This window comes from Rhinolophus sinicus, linkage group LG02 (genome assembly GCF_036562045.2).
Source record: "Rhinolophus sinicus isolate RSC01 linkage group LG02, ASM3656204v1, whole genome shotgun sequence".
Classification (NCBI taxonomy): Eukaryota; Metazoa; Chordata; class Mammalia; order Chiroptera; family Rhinolophidae; genus Rhinolophus; species Rhinolophus sinicus.
Genome location: NC_133752.1, coordinates 90514325 through 90535384, shown reverse-complemented (window position 1 = coordinate 90535384; position 21060 = coordinate 90514325). Strand labels below are relative to the sequence as shown.

At 39.8% G+C, this 21060-nt stretch overlaps 1 protein-coding gene across 1 annotated transcript in view; it reads left to right on the top strand.

The window, feature by feature from the left end:
- Positions 1–21060, top strand: part of CUBN (cubilin) — a 238602-nt gene that overhangs the window by 108667 nt on the left and 108875 nt on the right. The window contains exons 30-33 of the mRNA XM_074324816.1: positions 327–501; positions 1970–2139; positions 18744–18903; positions 20623–20736. Of these exons, the coding sequence (XP_074180917.1) occupies positions 327–501; positions 1970–2139; positions 18744–18903; positions 20623–20736 (619 nt within the window). The remainder of the gene's footprint in view (positions 1–326; positions 502–1969; positions 2140–18743; positions 18904–20622; positions 20737–21060) is intronic.

The following is a 21060-nucleotide window of genomic DNA, read 5'->3' as shown; positions in this document are numbered from 1 at the left end:
ATCAGGAAACCCCATGAAGACATGCAAAAGAAGAAGAGGGGATATAGGGAAGATTCTGGAATAATTTATTCAGTTCAGCTCTGCAGTTCTGGCTGATAGAATAAGCAAGCATTCTGTGGGTTGTTGAGCTTGTGTGTTTCAGGGCAGAGGGAGGGCCTTTGAAAATCCATCTTAAGTTTATAGGTCATCCCCACCCAGGGAGGCTGAGATTTCATTCAGTCTGTAATGGTAATAAAATCCAAGAGCTAGTGGTAATCTGGGGAGGGGCTGTAATTGCTTAAATATGTCTCTTAATGTAAGCCCTTTTTTTGGACGGCTCATCTTAGATCTATGGAGGCCCTGATTTCCACTCTCCCAGAATAGCCCAGTTGTGTGTCCAGAGATCATCTGAGAATCCCATGCGGGTCTCCAGCACTGGAAATGAGCTAGCAATCCGATTTCAGACTGACAGCCTCATAAATGGGAGAGGCTTCAATATCTCATGGCAAGCAGTCCCTGGAGGTGAGTGAACCCACAAGGAATCACAAAGTACTGAAGCCAAGCCCTTGTTAAATTTCATGACATGATTGGCGAGAGGTATGAAAGCTGCATTTTGACAATTCTGTGACTTCCCAAATGGCGAATACTGCTTTGGCATGTACTCTTCCCTAAAACATGTGATAAAGTTTAACTTCTGAAGAGTTGCTATATATGTGAAAGCAAGGAACGTATGCAAATCCGTGGTGAGAGCAGAAGCAGGGAAATTGGTTAGACTCACCTCCTCTCCAAGGACTTGTGCCTGTTCACCAGCCTCAAACTGCTGGGGCCTCAGCAAAGTGGTAAAAGACATCATGCCACCGTATAGCCCTTTGGATTCTTGGCAAATGCCAACACTGTAAATGTTAAGTTTGTGGATTCCAAGGAATTACTACTATGTGTTTTATAGTGACTTTCTGCCCAAGAACTTAGGCAGTCTAAATAAATCACTTGCAGACTGCTTAAGTAAAACTTAATGCACAAAATATTTTAGCAGACGTTAACCTGTACAACTACTTATATTAGCTGCATTTATTGAATACATACTATGTGCCAGGAACCTTCCTAACTATTCTATAAAAATTACCTTATTTCATCCTCACAACCAACCTGTGAGGGAAGTTCATTTCATGCACTCATCATACTAATGAGGAAGTCAAAGCTTAGAGAAATTAGCGACTTCTAGAAAATGCCAAAGCAGAGGTATAACCCGAAGCTGGCTCGTAATCCACTTCTGCCACTCTGAGGAACTATAGTAAGTATATTAACATCTTTCCTAAAGTCAATGATGTATGAATTCAATGAGAATTATAAGTGTGTCTTATTTAGATTACCCCAAATGATTATTAATTATTAGAAAATAATACTGAATTTTTCCATTATTGGTTTATATCAACATCAATCCAAGAAATGTTGGGTCATAGAGGTAGACATTAACAGGCATTTGATAATATCATAAGAATAAAAAAAAATTTGAATAACCCCACCAGGTCCAGAATATTAAAATTTAAAAGACAGATGCTAAATTATTTGTAAAAGCATGCACTACTGAATTATCAAAATTCTTGGAAGCAGATATGTTATTCTTACAGTATGCTATATTTTTCGAGAACCATGAAAAGCATTTGGTGGCTATGTGAAAACACGATTTCATTTGCACTTATTTTTCAGTGTTTTTATTTTAATTTTTATTTTATTTCTTTTTTTTCCAATATTTAAAAACTAACTTTTGGCATCAATATTTAAAATATTTGAAATATCTTCTTAGTTCTTCTTCTTTGTTTTGTTGGGATGAATGAATTAATGGCGGATATTCAGGTCTTTAAAATGTTTAGCATAGACTACATAAAACTGATAGTCAAACAAAGAAGCATCTTGTACCATGCTACCAGGTTATGGGGTCAAGTTTTATGCAGGGATTCTTCTCATGATTGAATTGGTTTCCCATCTACAGGTTGTGGTGGGATTTTCCAGGCTCCCAGTGGAGAGATTCATTCTCCGAATTACCCCAGTCCTTATAGGAGTAACACTGAGTGTTCCTGGGTCATTCAAGTTGAAAGACATCACCGTGTTCTCTTGAACTTCACTGACTTTGACCTTGAAGCGCAGGACTCTTGTATTGTGGTAAGTGACACAAATTTCAAGCATTGTTTAGAGTCAAAACTAGGTCAAAACATTGCCATATGAGCATATTTAGTAACTATATTAGTTATGGATGTTTTCAACATCAAATCACAGGAAACCCAACTATTGGCAACTTAAAATATAAAGACATTTTTTTTTTTTTTTTACCTAAATGCAAATCAGAAACTAGATAATCTCAGGGTTTGTTTAGCAACTCAATTTCCATTCTATCATTCTTAGTGTGTTGACTTTTCATTTTGTATTTGTTACCTCATTGTCAAAAGATGGCTGCAGAGCTCTGAACACCCTGTACAAGTTCAAATCTGGTAAAGGAAGAGGAATAGTGTTAGTTGTTTCTATTTTGTATTTTTATTATTATTATTATTATTCAAGAAAGAATCTTGCTTACATATCATTGGCCAGAATTGGCTGCAAGAGAGATTAGGAAAGTATAGTGGAACGGATTTATCACAACTACTTTAAATCAATTACTACTGTGCTTCTGGTGGTTCTCACAGGGTTCTACATTTCTGAGATCAGGATATCTGAATCTGCTATTTGAACAAATCAGTGTCTGATAGGACAGAATATATTGGGATATGGGGTTAAAGGAGAAGGGATATGGCTGTTAGTTGGTTAGATGACAAAAAGGTTCTGTTACTGACATCAACTTTAATATATTCTCACCTGTAACTAAAGCCATATGGTTAATGTAAACGCAAATGAGGTTGTATTATTCGGGGATTTTCTTTTTAGTTTGAATTTAATTTCTTTGGTTGTCTGATTTTTTTTAACAAAATGTCTTCATCTTTCATTTGTATTTTGAAACATTTCATTCAGATGTAAACCACATATAAAACACTTCATTCAAACACAAACCCCAACTGGCTAGCTTTCAAATTTAACTTAAGAAAACTCAAGTGTTGTTTCACGTTTTTCAAAGTAGCCTAGTCTTAATGGTATAATTCCGAGTATTATTTTACAAGATTAAATCATTAACGTACTAAAAAGTTCAGTTGAATTATGACTATGTATTCATCTACTAAATGAGTCTTTGGAGTCTAAATTAGCAAAGCATTATACAAACTTAAGGTGTAGGATATCTACCTTCCGTAACGGTTACTCAGACCAACTCTCCTGACAAAGACCATATCAAAATTCGGGATGATCTTTAAAAACATCTGCCAAAGTACAACACCAAACTCACAAGATACTGTGAGATTTCTGAGTTAATATTGGGGAGATTTGAGTCCAGTAGTTAGAACTGCTTTTGCCCATAGGGCATTTGCTGATCCAGACGTTAGTTAGCAGCATTGCTGAGAGGCTCTCGTGGCAAAAAGGAGCAAAGTTTGAGTCCAAGGTCCCAGTAGAATGGCAGTCCTGGAAACCATCCCGAATCCTAGGTAAAATAAAAGTAAAACAGCCTTCTCAGAGACTTCATCCTAGCTTCGAGTCACCCCAGATCTGAAGCCCTGGAATAATGAGTGCAACCCTGTATGGCTAATGTATTCATGCTTTGAATGTTCAGCAAAAGCAATTTCAAATCTTCTTCTAAGGGATATAAAATCATCCCACACCTCATTATGACCAATAAATTTTCATATGCAATCGCCAGGGCACTATCAAAGATGTTCATGTACATGAGACAATATGACATAAATGAGATACCACATTAATAACAGACAGTGCAAACAGACATACTAATAGGGCAGATGCTAAAATCACCAGGCGCAGCTTGGCAATCAACTATGGTTACTAAGTTTATGGAGGGAAAAGTAAAACGTAAAACTTTCAGCAAGGACTGCCAACTGTAGAAAGTGATATTGCAAAGATGAAAAAGAACTAACTGAAAATTTTAGAACTGAATAAATACAATAGCTGAAATTAAATTCTCAGTGGAAAGGTTTTTTTGTTGTTGTTGTTTTTTGTTTTGTTTTGTTTGGCATGAGAGACAAATTGGACAGAGATGCTGAGAGAAAGGGTGAACTGGAAGATAAGTCAGAAGAATCTATCTGGAAAAAAAGCCTGGATAAGCAAAAAGATAAAAAAAATACAAAAGAGAGGTTAAGACACATATAAAACAGATGTGAAAGATGAAATGGTACTCCCACAGGGAACAGAGAGATAAATGCAGCAGAAGCAATATTTGAGGACCTAATGACTAAGACTTTTCTAAAACTGATGAAAGACAACAGTTTATAAAAACAAGAATCCCAGAGAACCCAAACAGCCAAGAAGGGTAAATAGAAAGACATCCTTATCTAAAAGAGAAAATTAAAGATAAAGAAAAAAAATGTTATAATCAGCTAGCGGAGTGGATGTGTGGGAGAACAGGTTACATTTTAGGAAGTGGCAGACTGAATGCTGACTTTTCAATAGTGATCATTGGAAGCAAAAATGACCATGGGATGGCATTTTCAGTTTCAAGAAAGAAAATAACTACCAACCAGGCACTCTGTAGTCTCCTAAAATAAATTTTACAAATGAAGATGAAATAAAGCATTGAAACAGAAGAGGGGCCTTCAAGAGAAATTTGGAGCGGCTAGGGACAAATTGTCGTCCTCCTGTTTTGCCTGTAGTGGGCATTTCTTTATCACTTGGTCCCTCCCCTTGTACAGTGCCAGGTACAGTTTCCTCTTTGGTAAAGTCTATATAATCCATAGAATTCAACATACAAAGAGGTGTGTGAACACAACAAAGCCTAGATGAAAGTCACACCCAGCATAGCTGCATTATTTCTCTCCTGTGGCCGTAAGTAGGATTTTCCACCTACCTGGTGGAAATACACAGCCTGGGTGTTCTATTAAATACCACTGCCATATCTCAGCATACAGCTGGGCTTGCCTTAAACTATAGTGAGAGGGAACAGACAGGAGGAAGTGAAACATCAAATATGACCTGGTCACAGGCATGGGGACAGAAAATCAACCCAAAGACAGGTGCTGTCTGGCAGATAAAGTACAGTGCAGAAAATCATAGTATAAACAAGTTGTCGGAATCAGGGACTCCTGTATGAAGCAGTTGGAGTATCCCCACCAGTGGGCAGACGATGCTTTCAGAAGCAGATGCCACCAAGCACTTGAGCAACACATTGAAATGAAAAGTGAGACACCACAGTGCCATGGTTAGGAAATCTAACTCTGGTCGAGCTGAGCCTGGATTCTTCCATTTTCTAGCTGTGTTGCCTGGGAGCAAGTTATTCCCTCAGCTTCAGTTTCCTGAACTGGGAAATGGGGATAGTAAGAGTCCTTGTGTCACATTGGTTGTTGGGATGTTTGAGATTATGTTAGGGACCAGCCTGTCCCATAGAAAGTCCCCAATTTGTACTGGCCAAAATTATAATGATGCTAATGGTGAGTGCCCTCAGACGTGTTCAACACTGAAAGAGGAAGGAGGTGTGGAATCACTAGCAGGGGCGGCAGCTGTAGGGGCTCGGGCTTCCGACCTGTGATCTGGGCCTCACGGTCATCAGTAAAAGAGCCCACTTATGGATCCTTCTCATAGCATGGAGGTGTACTGAGGACTGAATAAACTGTAATAGGAATCATGAGGAAACAGAGGGGTGATTCATTTGGGCCTGGAAGCCCAGGAAAGTTTCACACTGAGGATGACATTTAAGTGGCAGGATTTCAGTAGTAGAAATGTGGTAGTGGAGGCTTCAGGGAAGGAATAGAGGAAATTGTGCACAGAGGGATGAGCATGCACAGACATCTGGCAATAGGAAAAGAGGGTGTTGTGAGTAGGGTGTAGCTATGTGTTGGAAAGCATGTGGACACCAAGGGTCCGTAGAAGACATCCAACTTGCACAGACTCTTTTGTACTCTGTGAAGCATTTGAAATTATCCTGTAGATAGTATGGGGTTCATGAAAGTCTTCTGTAAAACAGAGGAGTAATGTAGTCAAAACCATATTTTACAATGATAACAGACAGTTGTTATAACATGGTTGGTAGAGAAAGAGAAACGTGGTAGAAAGGCTGTTTGGGAAGTGATGGAAAAATCTTGGGCAGGGGATAGAGAGAAAGTCCGTATTGGAAAACTCTTTTGGTGGTATAGTCAGCAAAACTTAGAGGCTGATTATATGGTGGGGGTGGGCTGGGTGATAGAGACGGAGGACTCTTGAAGAATGGCTGAATCGTTAGCCATTAACTAAGAGAGCAAAGGGGTAGACGACTGCATGTGGAAACTTAAGTTTGAAGGTCTACACTATGTCCCTTCCAGAGTTCAATGCATGAGTTCAGTGTTCCAGCTGGGGTTTGAGCTGGACATACAATTTGAGGATAATAAGTGGTCTCTTATAGGAGTATTTTGTAAAGAGAAAAGGGCCAAGTAAACTCTTTGCAAAACACCCCCATTTAAGGGGCAGATGGAGAAACAGAGGAAAAGGAGACTGAGGAAGGCTACTCAGCGAGGTGGTAGGAGAACCGGGAGAGAGTGGTAGCACTCATAGATTGAAACAACGCGCCTGGATTCAGTCTTTGATGAGCAGGATTAGCATGGGAAGTAGTGGAAGACTCCACTTCACAATAGGTTAAGAGGTGCAGGAGCATCTTAGCTTTTTGCCAGAATTATGGAAGTGAATGGTAGAGGGGGATAAAAGGTTATAACCTATGGGTCAGACAAGATCGATGCAAAGTTATTTTTTTTAATGATGGAAGAGCTTGCGCATGTTGAGAGGGCAGGGTGCTGGCGGAAAAAGAGCAGCTGAATGTAAGAGATAAACGGAATAATTGATGAAGCCATGTTATCAGGACAGAGACTTAAAGAAGAGAGACTGGTCCTATAAACTTTATATTTTCAGAATGGGAAATTGCAACGCATGCCCAAGCATAAGATTTTTTTTTCTGATTGCAAATTTATTATATTGAAAATTGCATAAATCATATACAAACTAAATCATTTTTGTTTTCTACAATTTATAAATCACCTTTACAAAAAGGTAAAGCGATGTGAAAAAGGACTGTTCAGGTAAATTGGGGTAGAGGGCTGCTGTGTATAGTTGCCAAGTGGACTTAGTTATGGGGATGGGAGGTTGGCAGAGGTTTGCAACCAGGTGGGCCACGTCCTGGCCACTGGTGAGGCAGGAAGCTTGGCTCCAAGTACTAGTTAGTTGTCCAGGAGTTCCTGAAGGCAGGCATTGAGGCACCAGCCACCTATCCTTTATAGCTAGGTGGACACTGCGTGTGAAACGTACCCTAAAGTCCAATATCTTACACAATATCTCTGCAGTTTCGGTTCGTACAAAGCCCATCATTCATCCTGGAGACATGCAAGTTAATTTCTTGGTCCTGTTGCTTACACAGAGTCATTAGCAAAGAGAAAAATAGCTGCCAGTGATGCTGCCAGATAATGTCTGTGTTCATGCGATTTTTAATAGAGCTCAAGTTTACTCTTTAACACCAAGGTAAATTATGTGTGGATGGGACCAGCCATCGTGTTCTATAAAACTCCTGGAACAGTTTAGAGTTGGGTTTATGGGTAGGAAGAGGAAGACACGGTGGGAGTTGAAGAAATGGACAGTAAGATTAGGCAATGTCAGCTGTGGGTTCATTCCAGAGGTCACCGCTCTGGGCCACCCCTCGGGTGGGACAGTCCCTCTACACCCCACTTTCTCCACTGGAGACAGTGCTCTTCCTGTAGTTGGCCTAGTCCCCAGTGGTCCCAAGTGGAGGCAGGGTGAACCCACAGGCAGCCCCAAGCCATCACTCTTGCTTTCCTGGACCTAAAGGCAAAGTTCAGCAATTGGATGAGGATTTAAAAATGGAACAGTAGTACACAGCCTCCACCCCCTCTCCTGTAACCCCCAGCAGCAGTCTTCGTATTTCAAAGGCATCAGTCTGTTGGATGCATTAATTACTAATAGATGCGTGGCTGAATAAGTGATTTTTTTTGTCTCTACTCCTGCAATGATCACTGGGAAATTGCAGGAGAGACATTGGGACTGTGCTGTGCAGAGTTCACTCCGTGGCACAATTATTGATACACAATCTCACTATTTTGAGCCACATGAGAACTTACATAATATCGCAGAAGTGCCTTTTCTAGAATTACATGTTGCTATAATGAAAAAAAAAAGACAAACTGGATTTTCTTACTTCTATTGAAAAGGGGATGGCATCCCAGGGCGCTAATCAGAAAGCGGGGCTGGCACTCGGGTTTCAACTCATTTGATAATGTGTTTGCTCAGTCCCTTTTGAGTGGTCAGTGTAATTAACCTCCGGCTCTCCTGAATGACACGTTATGAGTCGTTCTCACCAAGGCAGCAAGTGGGACCCATTGGCTGGGCATGACCCTGTACAGTCAGCGCAAAAATCGCTCCATTACGCCTCCTTTCAGGTAGGCTGCGTTTTAAAGTGACTTCCGGCAGACAGTTTACTGGCTTAATTAGAGTCTTTTTTCTGAGCCTCAAATTCGTGTAGGCCTATAGGTTCTTATTGATCTCTGGGAAATGCTGGCTGTAGCTCAGTGTGAGAGCGGGGAGAGCCGTTATTTCAGTAGCCCCACTGGCCCCTGGGACTCTGACCTCTGATTTCAGCATCCTCTTTGCTCAGCGCAATGGAATGTCGGCCTTGTGAGAATCAGCAAGAAACTGATAAAAGCTAGCAGACCACAGTCCAGATCCAGCCTCTCATTTGGGGAAAACAAACTCTAGGCCCAGCGAGGCTAGTACAAAGGAAGGGCACATGGTGAGTAACTGTTTTCTTTTCTGAAGTTCTCTGTACTGATGTAGGAGAAAGAAAGCAAAGTGTCCTGTTTGAACTGAAGAAAGCCAGAGGCCCCGCCTAAAGCTGCAGTGTCTGTTGTTATTCACATTATTTGACAACACGGTGCAGGGTGGAACAGGGCAAACACAGAATGCACTTTCCACATTTTGTTTTCTTTTTTCAAGACACTACCCATGATGTGTTTCCTTTTAAAACACTGATCATTTCCAAAACAGAGGAAACAGACACAGGAATAATAGAACTCAGTGCTTCAAAGAGACAGTGGAAACAATTCTTCCTTAAATATTTACTGTTTTACAAATAAATCCAAGACAGAAATCAATCTCTTACTCCTCCCTCCTCTACTCCCTCCCTCTTCACTGCTAAAATGTAGTTTCCACTTGATAATCGAGGATGAGCTCTGCTGATCTCTTCAAAATGTTTCATTTGTGATTTGCTTTTGATAACATGCTTAGCCATGTTGCAGTCCAGCGCCAAACTGGTCACCAAAAGCTGTGCCGATACTTTCCATCCTCAAAGCGAAGAATAATGGAATGGAAGCCACAGTTCTCCATCTGTGGACACAGGCTTTGTTTTGTTTGCATGTCAGCTAAGAATCTCCTTAAATGCTTGTTTATTTGTGGAAAAAAAAAAAAAAAGAGCTTCTTGGATTTCTCCTCATGTTAGCATTGGAGATACTGCCAATCATTAGAGTTTACAGTCTCCTGTAAACTTGGAAGATGGAGAGCTATAATGTAGAAGAAAGAAATAGAACTGACAATGTCCTGACATGAGCTGTGGGGCTGTGAATTTAACTTGGTATTTAATTTCAGATGAGCGTAGCTGGAAAATATCACTGACTGCGGAAACCAATGCTTCCTACTTCCCCTTCCCTAAGAAAAGCTGCTATCATGAGTAATACTTTCATTTCCGTCCTCACATTTACGACTTTAAGAGCTTGGGTAATTTCCTGAGGGATCCCTCCCCCTGTCACTGAATATGTCCTCTATCTTAGAGCAGGTCGCATTCCCAAATGGAAATTCCATCGGCAGCTGTGCCACCATATGTAATACGTGAAAATATTTCATAGACTCTCATCCTCAAAATTGACTTTGCTCCCTGATGGAAATGATCTTTTCTGCACCCTAAATATCTTATCCTCCACCACATTCTTTTTTTTTTTTTTTTTTTTTTTTTTTTTACACTGATAAGCATTAAGGCAATCCGAAGCAATAGACATGTGTTGCAAGGAATTTAAAATGAAGTATGGAGTCAAGACCCATTTGAAAGCTGAATTAGGCCAGGAGCGAGGTGAAAAAAGAGACCATGCAAGACCAGACAGTTAGGTTGGGGTTACACCAGGAAAGGACGAGGAGTGGATTTATATCTGCATCCAGGAACAGAACCAAGTTGAGGAAGCCCAAGTTTAGGGTTAGTTGGTCCCAGACACTGGGCCCTTTGTTATACAGTCCGCTAACTTAGCCATGCTGGGAATGCCGAGCATGTCCTGGGCCTGGAATGCGTGACAGGTGCCAACCACTCTGACATCCACGGGGGCCCCAAATAAGACTTTCTAAAATGCCACTAAGGATGCTTTATTGCAGGTCTGGACACGTGAGAGGAGACTTCCATTTGTTCTCGAGAGCTCCTGTGGTTACCTTGCTAGGAGACCATGAATATCCCACTTCGCTGCATAGAATCCTGGTCTCTCATTATTTTCAATGAATAATACTTAATTTTATCTTTTCGGTTGGCTTAATGATAATCAGTGCCAGATGGACGTGATCAAACGGATCCTGGTGGTACACTACTCAGCGTACAGCTCTTAGCACATCACGTCTATGTTTTCTGACTGCAAAGTGCAAGTGTAAGAAGGATTCCGTTTTTAAAAATGGATTTCAAGCATTTATCAGTGTCTGGTACAGATAATGTTAGCTGCTACTCCTAATTTTTCTGTTACTACTACTCCTGCTTCTATTACTACTCAGACTATGTTAAAGGTCTTCACTTACCTTTTTCAAAATCGTGAACCTTAGGTACACAGGATGGAATTCATAATCCTCAGTGCATTGCTATCCTCATTAGTTCATAAACACATTCATTTTATTTTATCTTAAAGTATTTTTAAACCTTAAAATATATTTTATATATATATATAAAATACATTTTTTTCACACATTCTTCAATGTATCATCTCAGTGAAGTTTATCACATCAAAAGTGTGTTATTTTGATACCTTCTAAAAGGTTCCCAGGGCTGAAAATGAAAATGAAACTATACTCATATTCATTCATAATTTACGTGGAAAGCTCAACTCTGAAGCTAAGGGGAAGCATTGTCTTTGGGGATTCTAAAATACTTTGTATGTCTTGCTTTTGAATTAAAGTAGTTTCTTCTTACTCCAATTTATAATGATTTTAACCCACACATTTAATTGGTTTATTTTCTTCCTGAGCACGATGAAAATTCATAAAACAAGAAGATAGAAGCATCAGTAGAAATATTCCAACCCCCCACCTACTCTCCAACAATCTGAGGGAATCTATTCCAGTTTTCAGAAATGAAAACGCAGTCATTACTGAGGAAGCTGCTGTTCATTTTTCCCCTTCAGTCATGTGCTTTGGGCAGTAAGTGATGACTATTTAGTGAGCTATCACGAGTCAATTAGCCAGGGGTTTGATCATAGGGGACGGGACTGTGGGCGGAAGTGCCATGCGCTGCCTATCTGTCAGGCGCTTGCTCTTCAGTTCCCAAGCAAAGTGTCAGTGATGGCTCGTCTTTATTTGGTGCAATCTTAAAAAGTATTGGAACACTCAGCTTTCCTTTGGTATTGGATTTCACGTTTTACAAAGAACACACTGCACAGTGGCAGTTGTTTGGAGACTGAATTGAAGGGGGCACAAATTTAGGCAGGGAGAATTTCAGGCTGCTGTGGTGACCTAGGCACAAGGACACCAAGAGGAGACCATGGTGGGGAGGGGCGGAGAGTAGAGGAGCCAGGAAGGGATCCAAGAGATACACCAGAGGGAGACCTGACAGAACGCCAGGATCCACTGGATTGGGGGAATAAAGGAGAGATCTACAATGGCTGAGCCATTGGGTATATGGCTCTGGCATTTACTGAGGCAAGAAATGAAGGTGAAGGAGGAATTGGGGTGGGGGCGGGGAGATGACTTCAGTTTGAAGGTTTATGGAACCATACAAGCCCTGAGGTCTGGAATACCATTGGATATATGAGCCTGGAGCTTGGAGAGAGGTCTAGTACAGTTGTAGATGCTGGCCAACTAACAAATATCTTGGAGGTCTTCAAATAGAAGCATAGTCATTTAACTTGATGCATTCTCAGGCAGCGAAAGGCCACATTAAGTGGTATTACTATCCATCTGGCTTAGTTCCTGCAAGACTGTTACATGATTAGCATGTTGTCATGTCTCTGTATGTGGTCGTTTACATGTCTGACTGGCTGAACATTTAAACATTTTAAACAAACAAGTTCTTTAAAAATTTTACATACTCCTCATATTACATTTTTAAAGTACAGAAATCAAGAAATAAGAAATCAATGCCATCCATAATACTGCAGTGCAGAGACACGTAATTAAAATCATTTCCTGTATAAGCATACATATAAACATACACGTGCACACTTAACACACACATAAACATAGACAGTTAAGGTAATACTGCATGTCATTTTGTATCCTACCTTTTTCACATAGTATTATTTAATATATTTATTCTTAAAAATAGTTTCTTTTGCTATATAATCAATTATATGGACAGACCAGAATTTAGTTAACCATTAGCTTACGATTGACCACTTAGATAACTTCTGGATTTTTTTTCTTATGGTAATAATGCTATGAAGAGCATATTTATATGTGAATTTTAGCTTCATTTCCTATTACTTCTTTAAATAGATTCTCTTTTCATTATTGGAAACTCCATTATGAAATATTTTAAGTATAGCCTAAACAATGCATGCATATAAAGTATATAATGAACAAAACATTTCACTGACCAGACTTGCCACATCTTAATATTTTGCCATATTTGCTTCAAGTTTTCTGTTTTTGTTTTTCCTAAGAAGAAATAAATTGCTGAAAAGACAGTGGAGACCCATGTGTGGCCCACACAGATATCATTTCCTGCCCCCATCCCAGAGGAAGCCACTTAGGAGAATTGGGGTTCATGATTCCCATGGTTATATTTTTTATTAAAGTATGCTTGACATACAATGTTATATTAGTGTCAGCTGTACAACATAGTGATTTTACATTTTGTACCTTATATGATAACCGCAATAAGTCTAATAACCATCTGTCACTGTTTAAAGTTATCACAGTACTATTGACTATATTCCCTATGCTATGCATTACATCCCCATGACTAATTTATTGTATAACTGTGTGGAGAAGCGAGGAGACAGAGAGGAGGTGCTCACCCAGGTGTCCATTTCTTGCCACTGTTAAAATTCAAGCCTTCTGTCTCTTACTTCTTCTTCTTCTTATGGCTGTTTTCCCTTTTTCTTTACCCCTTGTTAAGAGAAAGTTGGAATTTGGAACTCTTTCGTTCATTTCTTCAAAATACCACACACTTGAGACTCTTTTGTGTAGTAGACTTTGACTAAATATTTTAGGCACTGGCAGGTGGTAACTGCAAAAAGCAGGCTGGCAGTTGAATTAAACTGTAATATGAGATTTCCTAGTCCTTAAAAATCCACTGTTCATTCCTTCCTCAATCTCTTACTTCACTCCCCTTGTATTAGTTATCGTTTGCTCCATAGTAAATTATCCCGAAACTTAATGGCTTAAAACAGCAGTATTTCCAGTTTCTGTGTCAGGTATCCAGGTGTGGCTTACCTGGGCCTTTCCTAGCTCACTCATATGGTTGTTGGCATGATTGAATTCCTTACAGACCATTGGCTAGAGGCCTCCCTCAGCTCCTTGCCATGAAGACCTCTCTATAGAATATCTCATAGCACAGAATTTGCTTCCTCAGAGGTAGCAAAATACAGTGCAAGAGACAGTGCCAACATGAGGGAGAGTGCTCGCAAGACGGAAGAGTCCATCTGTCACAACCTGATCGTGGAAGTGACATCCTATTTCTTTGGCTGTAATCTATGTATTACAAGGGCATGAATCATTGGATCCAGGTCAGAGGTTGCCACCCCCATAATCCCACTTGCATAATTACCATGTATTGCGTGTCCTACTCATGTTCCCACCTCATCTGATATTGTTGGGAAATGCCCACCCTTGGAGCTCTTTTTGTATTTGCTTTTATAGCTCTCTAGTTCCATTCCTCATTTCTTTAAAATTTTTTTTTAATTGGGGGATATTGGTTAATAGTGTGTTTCTCCAAGGCCCATCAGCTCCAAGTCATTGTCCTTCAATCTAGTTGTTAGGGTGCAGCTCGGCTCCAAGTCCAGTCGCCATTTTCAATCTTGGTTGCAGAGGGCACAGCCCACCATCCCATGTGGGAATCGAACCAGCAACCCTGTCGTTCAGAGCTGGCGCTCTAACCAACTGAGCTATCCGGCCGCCCAAAAAACCTTATACTCATTTCTTAAACAGCAATTTAGCTATCACTCTGTCTGGCTTTAATAGTAGAAGCTAATGTCTATTAGGTAATTATTATGTGCCAGGAACTATCCTAAGTACTTTATATCCTTTAATTCATTTAATGCTGATGAACAGTATGAGCTATGTATTCAAGTCAATCCCCTTTTACAGATTAGGAAGCCGAGGGATAGAGAGCAGGGGAACTTGTCCACAGTCACATAAAATAATCTCTCTCTTTTCAGTTATTCTCTGAGAGCTTGTGAGGTGTTTTGCTAACTAAAGACTGTTTTTTTTTTCTCTCTCTCTCTAAGAGGAATTCTGGCACCAGCTTCTAAATAATGCATACTGTTAAATAATACATGTTTCTATCATCATTAAGTGTATGGGAAGGCAAAAGGTTCCCTTTGCTTGGCTGCTTTATTTTCTCAAACTACCAGACCTTAGGACTCTGACCATAAGCCTCTTTAAATATCATCAGAAAGGGGTACTGGTCCCTCTCCCAAATGTTTTTCCTCCCTGTGTCACTTTATGACACGTGTGAACTTTGAAAAAGGGTTGACATTTACCCAAATGTCTTTAAGATATTAACGCATCAAGTATTAAAATTAATAAATGTTTGGCTCAGTTCTAACTTCTGGCTCGAGCTTAGAAGGTGGGGTGCCCAATAGCACCGTATATGTCATGTGTTCTGAATACTCTTGGCCCTGAGCATGGGTCTGTTGTCCTCTGCCCACCTTCCACCTTCCATATCCTCTGACAACTGGTACAAGACTGATACAGCCAGTGAGAAGGCACCTGGGAGCTGTGTGGCCCGGCCTGTGTCCTGTGATTGGACCCTCCTGCATTGCCCTTTGGGCCCAGTTAGTAGGAAGTCTTCCCATAAAGCAGCCCCCACTGACTGTGCCTTTTTTACCCACTGTTGTGACTGCTATGCATTTACATACTGCAATCCATGAGCCAGAGGATAGATTTTTCCTGCCTCTGGATTTCCTTCAACCCTCATCCTCGTGCTTAGAGGCCGTATACTCTTATATATGCTTTTCATTTACTCATTTGTACATCAAACGTTTGTTGTTTGTTATGTGGCAGGTTCTATTCTTTTAAAAAGTCTCCTATTTTTATATTACAACATTAACATTTTGTACTTTGATTGTGTATGCTGGCATTAGGATATTTTACAAAACTCTGGATACTTTCTAAAGAGACTAACTTTTCTGTAGAAATTAGATGGCCACTTAACCAGCTCTGTCTGTTTTGACAGCCCCTGTAATTGTAACTCCCAAGGATGGTGGCCACTTTTTCGTTTGTGGATTCAACTTCAAAATTTTATTTTACTAACATCAGATCAGAAAATCAATTCCCAGGTCTAGAAAACTCTCGGCAATGACTCAAATAAAAATTGTGTACCTATAGGTTATATAAATATGTTATACATGTAGCCAGTATGATAAATTAGCAGTATAATTTGCTAGCTGTGCCTTGGGTGCTAAAAGGAAAATGTATATTGATAATTTTCATGACTTTAATATTTTAAATAAATGGGAACAAGGTTTCTCATAATTTCTTCCTTGCAATTTTTTTCTTATACTTTTAAAATTAGAACTTAAATTCATTTGATAGTACAAGTGTGAAGAATACTCTCAAATAAAAGAATTGCTATTCCAAACTTAAAAAAAAAATCCACTGTCTCCTTGATAATGGAGGTGTTATACTTTCATACAACAACAATTAAGTGCATGTGACTTAATAACTCTCAGAGGCATTTTAAAGAAAAGTAACATATATAAAGTAGAATTTGGAGAGAAAAAAAATCAAATTTCTGACTCTGCTATACACTAGCTTCATGTTCTTGGATCATTAGCGCCCATTGGATGAGACAATAGTTGAATAGCTAACACACTGTTGCGTCTCACTTTCTTCATTAAAAGCATCGCATGGTGTTGAGGACTAGGGTTAGGGTGTATGTGATAGTACTCGTACAGTTGTTAATCAAATTTAGGGTGCATGGACATTAGGAAACTTACCTTGGGTCCATTCCTTGGAAAGCAATGTTTCAGCTATATGAACTTCAGCAGAGGTCTTGTAATTCCAGGTTCTCTGGGGGCTGGAGGCCTGGGAAACATGTAAACCCCCCTGAAAGGATTGCCTCTCAAAGGATTCCCAGGGCAATGGCTCATTCATGTACTTTCTTAAGTTTCCAGCCTTAACTTTCTACCTTAATTTTTTAAAATTTTTCCTTAAAAGGACTGAAACCATTCAGAGATGAAAGGAAAACTTATAAAGGCAAGGAACAATATCTATTTACTCACTAGACCTCTGAATTTAGGGAGAAATCAGGGACACCAGAAGAGTCTTGCCTTTTTTTGAGTGACTTGTAAAAAATCTTCTGAATGAGTGTGTTGTTGTTTATTTGGTGATGGTGTCTATGTACCTCACAGAACCCCAGTATGCACTGGAGTTTGAGAAATGTTGTTGTAAACAAACAAACAAACAAATTATCTTAAGAAAAGCAAGTAGTCTTGTATAAGTAGTCTTGACCAAGAATCAATTGGTATATTGCCTAAACCCTGTAACCTAGACGTTCTAGAAGGTATTCTCTAAAGCAAGATAGTATTATATAACATTACTGAAATCTAGGTTGTGAAGATTTCACCTTAGGAAAGTAGGAAACCAAGTATAGAGATGATAAAGTCTTGAAATGAACCAATGATGATAATACTTAGGAGCAGGCTGATGTGTAAATATAATAAGAGGTTTTGTAATGATGATTTATATGTTATTTTGACTACTATTTAAGGTGTCCAAAGTGTTCAAAAGAAGCAGTCATGCTAGATTGGACACTACATTTTGAATTGGTTAAGAAAATGTAATTTAGTTTTTAATCCATCTTTAAATGTTGAATAAAAATCAGTTTTAATGTTTTATTTGTTGAATATATAGGTCTAAAATGTGAACGGTAAGTAAAAAAAAGAAAAAGAAGAAAGGAAATAATTGCTGCTCCAGACCACATTTATTTAAAATTCATTGTAAAATCTCTAGCCCCCTTGTGAGAGAGCTAAAAATTCTATTACTGTTTGACTCGTGTACTTATATACTGTATAAAACCGAGAATAGCCTCCCAATCATACTTACATGCTAAAGAGAACACTGATTCTAACCATCCCTAGATATTTAAAGTCATTGGTGTGTATCTTCCTTGCATTAAATCCTTGAACTTTTAATTATTTCCCAAGACTTTTTATTATATATAAATGAAAATTTATTTTGAATGAAACAGCCATATTTTAATTTCATAGTTTAATCCCACTCTGGTGATAGGCCCATGGCCTACTTAATTGATATCGTGCATTGAACAACAGGAGAGTTTCAATTCTGTGCTCTAGAATCCAGCTGTCTGCTTCAACACGACCTGCTCCCTCTTAGGAATTGTGTGGCATGGCCACATTGCTTATACTCTTTGTACATCAGTTGTCCTCATGTTGAAAATGAAGGGATTGTTGGGAGGAGAAGATGAGACAGTGTACATGAAGGGCTGAATCCAGTTCCTGGCTCACAGTAAGCATTTAATGAGTGGTTGCTATTATTATTATCACCCAAAGGAAAAGAACTCATAGACTCCTGCTTGATACATAAGAGCATTAAAAAATTCACACCAGACATACAGAGTTCCAAGAAAATGAGCAAGCTTGAATTTCCCAAACCAGTACAGCAATTTTGGGTGCATGTAATGTAACCTCTATTCCATTGGTAAGTATGGCAGGTCACCTTGTCCCAGCATAGCACTGGGCAGACACAGAGCCCAATATATTTTCTTAATTTTATGAGGTAATTTTCTAAAGCAGACTCACATCTCACTGTATCATTTGAAAGAATTCTGCCATTTCTCCTCCTTGACCACGGCCCTATGAAGAACAAAAAGTGCCAGCAAATGTTAGGTTTCGGAACATGAATGGTTACTCGTCATTGTTTTTCATCCATTTGCTCCTGTACTCATTCTTGCCACAGACATTTTCAGCACATATTGGAGGTGTGGCCTGTGATGTGACTGCTCTGGAATCAGGGAGGGTGGAGGGCTATTTAAGCAATGGCATTTATAAAGACATCCGGAGGTCTAACAGCGGTTCTGACAAGAGGCCTTCCTACTGGAATCTCTAGAGTGTCCCTAGAAATAGCTCAAGACTCAGACACGCCCGTGGAATGACAACAAAATAAAGCACTAGATCCTGCAAATGTGTTGTTTTCCACTAGCTCACCAATGTGCAGATAGACCATGGGGCTTGGGCCTCCTAGATGAATGAAGTTCTGAACCATTATTTTCCCTGTTGTCTTTTTTGTAGGCATATGATGGTTTAAGCTCCGCCACTGCCCGCCTTGCTGGTGTGTGTGGAAGACAGCAGCTCACTAACCCCATCACCTCTTCAGGAAACAGCCTCTTTGTGAGGTTTCAGTCTGGCCCTTCCAGACAGAACCGGGGCTTCCGAGCTCGTTTCAGGCAAGGCAAGTACCACGTGGGCCCCCCCGAGGCACAGGCCATCTGTTTTGAAAAGTGCCCCTGTTGGTGCTGTAATAAAATGAGACTGGCCTTTAGAAATTGATCCCAGCTTTGTACTTACACAGTAATTTGAATAGAACCAAAACACTATGATTTGCCATTATTCCAATTGTTGATCCTTTCAATTTACCCTTGTCTAACTTAGAGGGTGCTAACTTCCTTTGGATCTCTGTAGCTCTCAAACAAGTTTCAGAATGATGCTTAAAAGTAGCTTTTACTAGAGATAATGATTTTTGAAAGTGTCAAAATCCATTCTTCCATAACAAATCACCTAGCATTTATCCTAGGTTTTATGCTAGAAGGAGATACACCCCTGTAAATTACAAGACTTTCTTGGAATGTACTCTGATTCTAATCCTCAAGGCATTTCTGAACCCTGCCACTGTCCACCCGAAGAACCAATGTTTTCCACTGTGTTCTTGAATCACCACTGTTCAGTTTTTCTTACTAGATCTTTTCACCGCTTCCCTTTTATCTGGTCTTTCTTAGAGATTTACCCTCTGTGTCACTGTCAGAGATGGAACCCAGGTCGCTGGTCTGCTTCAGTATGCCTCTGATTTTTATTTAGATGATCCTTGTTATTTCAGATAAGTTTAGTCTGTTTAGTCATTTAGTCTGGTTCAGTGCCTTTGCTTATATTCCAGGCATAGCTTCTGGATCGAGGGCTCCCAAAGACACATTTTACACTCTGGAGCAAAACAGACTGCATAAATCAATCACTCTTTGCTCTTTCAAAGAAAAAAACAGTTTCTCCACCCTTTTTTTTTTCTTTCATTTAATTAAGCACTTATGCTTTGCTTCAGAGTAAAAAACAAACAAACAACGTCCCCAGTAGGTCTTCTCTTGGACACTGATAACAGCCTTCTCAACCTCCTCAGTCTCACCCATGCTTTCTCCATTGCCTTCAAAGTCAACTCGCAAAAACCCTGCTCTGATCACACTCTTTAGAGTGCCAACATCTGTATTGGCACCATGCTGCCTCGGGAATGGAGCCCGAGGTCCTCCAGATGTTACCCAAGGGCCCAGGAACCTGCCCCGATCTTTTCTCCAGCTTCGCTTCTGACACCCCCCCAAGTGCCCTGTGCTTCAGCCAAGTCTATGTAGATGCGGTTCTTACCTTCCTCTATGTTTTGTTCAGGCTGCCTCCCCCTGGCCTACTCTTCCACACCCCCAGTTTCTTCCTTCAGTCACTGTCTCCTTCGTGAGATGCCTCTTACACTCACTGGCTACAAGCTCTTCTCCTGCCCTCCCATAGAGCTTTGCACTTCTCTGATAATCCTTATGAAGTCTTGTTCAATTGCGTATTGATTTTCCTAGAAAAAGAAGTCCATAAAAATATTATTCCTATACCTATAATTTATGAGTAGGCAACGTAAGTGAATCAGTGCCACAGTTTTGTTTGAGTGATTCAGGCAATTCATAGTCATTTAATCTGTTGTTCTATGTCACTCCCCACTTCCTGTGATTGAAGAATGTTGTTAGAAATGTACAGTGTGTTCCCATTCTCTCATGGTTTATGTGCAGCTTCTTTGTCAAAGTACTTCCTTGGTCTGCATGTCAGAAATAAGGAAAACTCAGTTATGTATTCCTTCATCAAGTACTTGCTTTACACAGTCAGTGGAAATCAAAAGTCAATGATGTGTGTGTGTCTCTGTGTTCCTCAGCCTGTGGGGGCTACATCCTCACCGACTCATTTGATACGATATCCTCCCCATTGTTCCCTGCCAAGTATCCAAACAATCAGAACTGCAGCTGGATAATTCAAGCTCAACCTCCATGTAAGTAACAAAAAGGAAACAGAAAAGGAACCAGGATGGATGGTGTCTGTGGGAAAGTCCATCTATGACTAATAATGTCCTTATCTTCCCGGTGGTAACAATTGATGGCCTTCATCTTCCTTTTTCGGAAGTCCCAATTCCTGATGTGCACGAGAACAAGCATTTCCTAATCTGATAGGGAAGTAATTTCTATTCTTAATTTCAAATTTGTTTGAAGTTTCAAGGCCTAGCAAAGAAAAAAAACCAAAAAAAAAAAAAAACAAAAAAAAAACCCAAACCTATAACCTTGTTATATTGACCCGCATGTGGGATGGGAGTAATTAA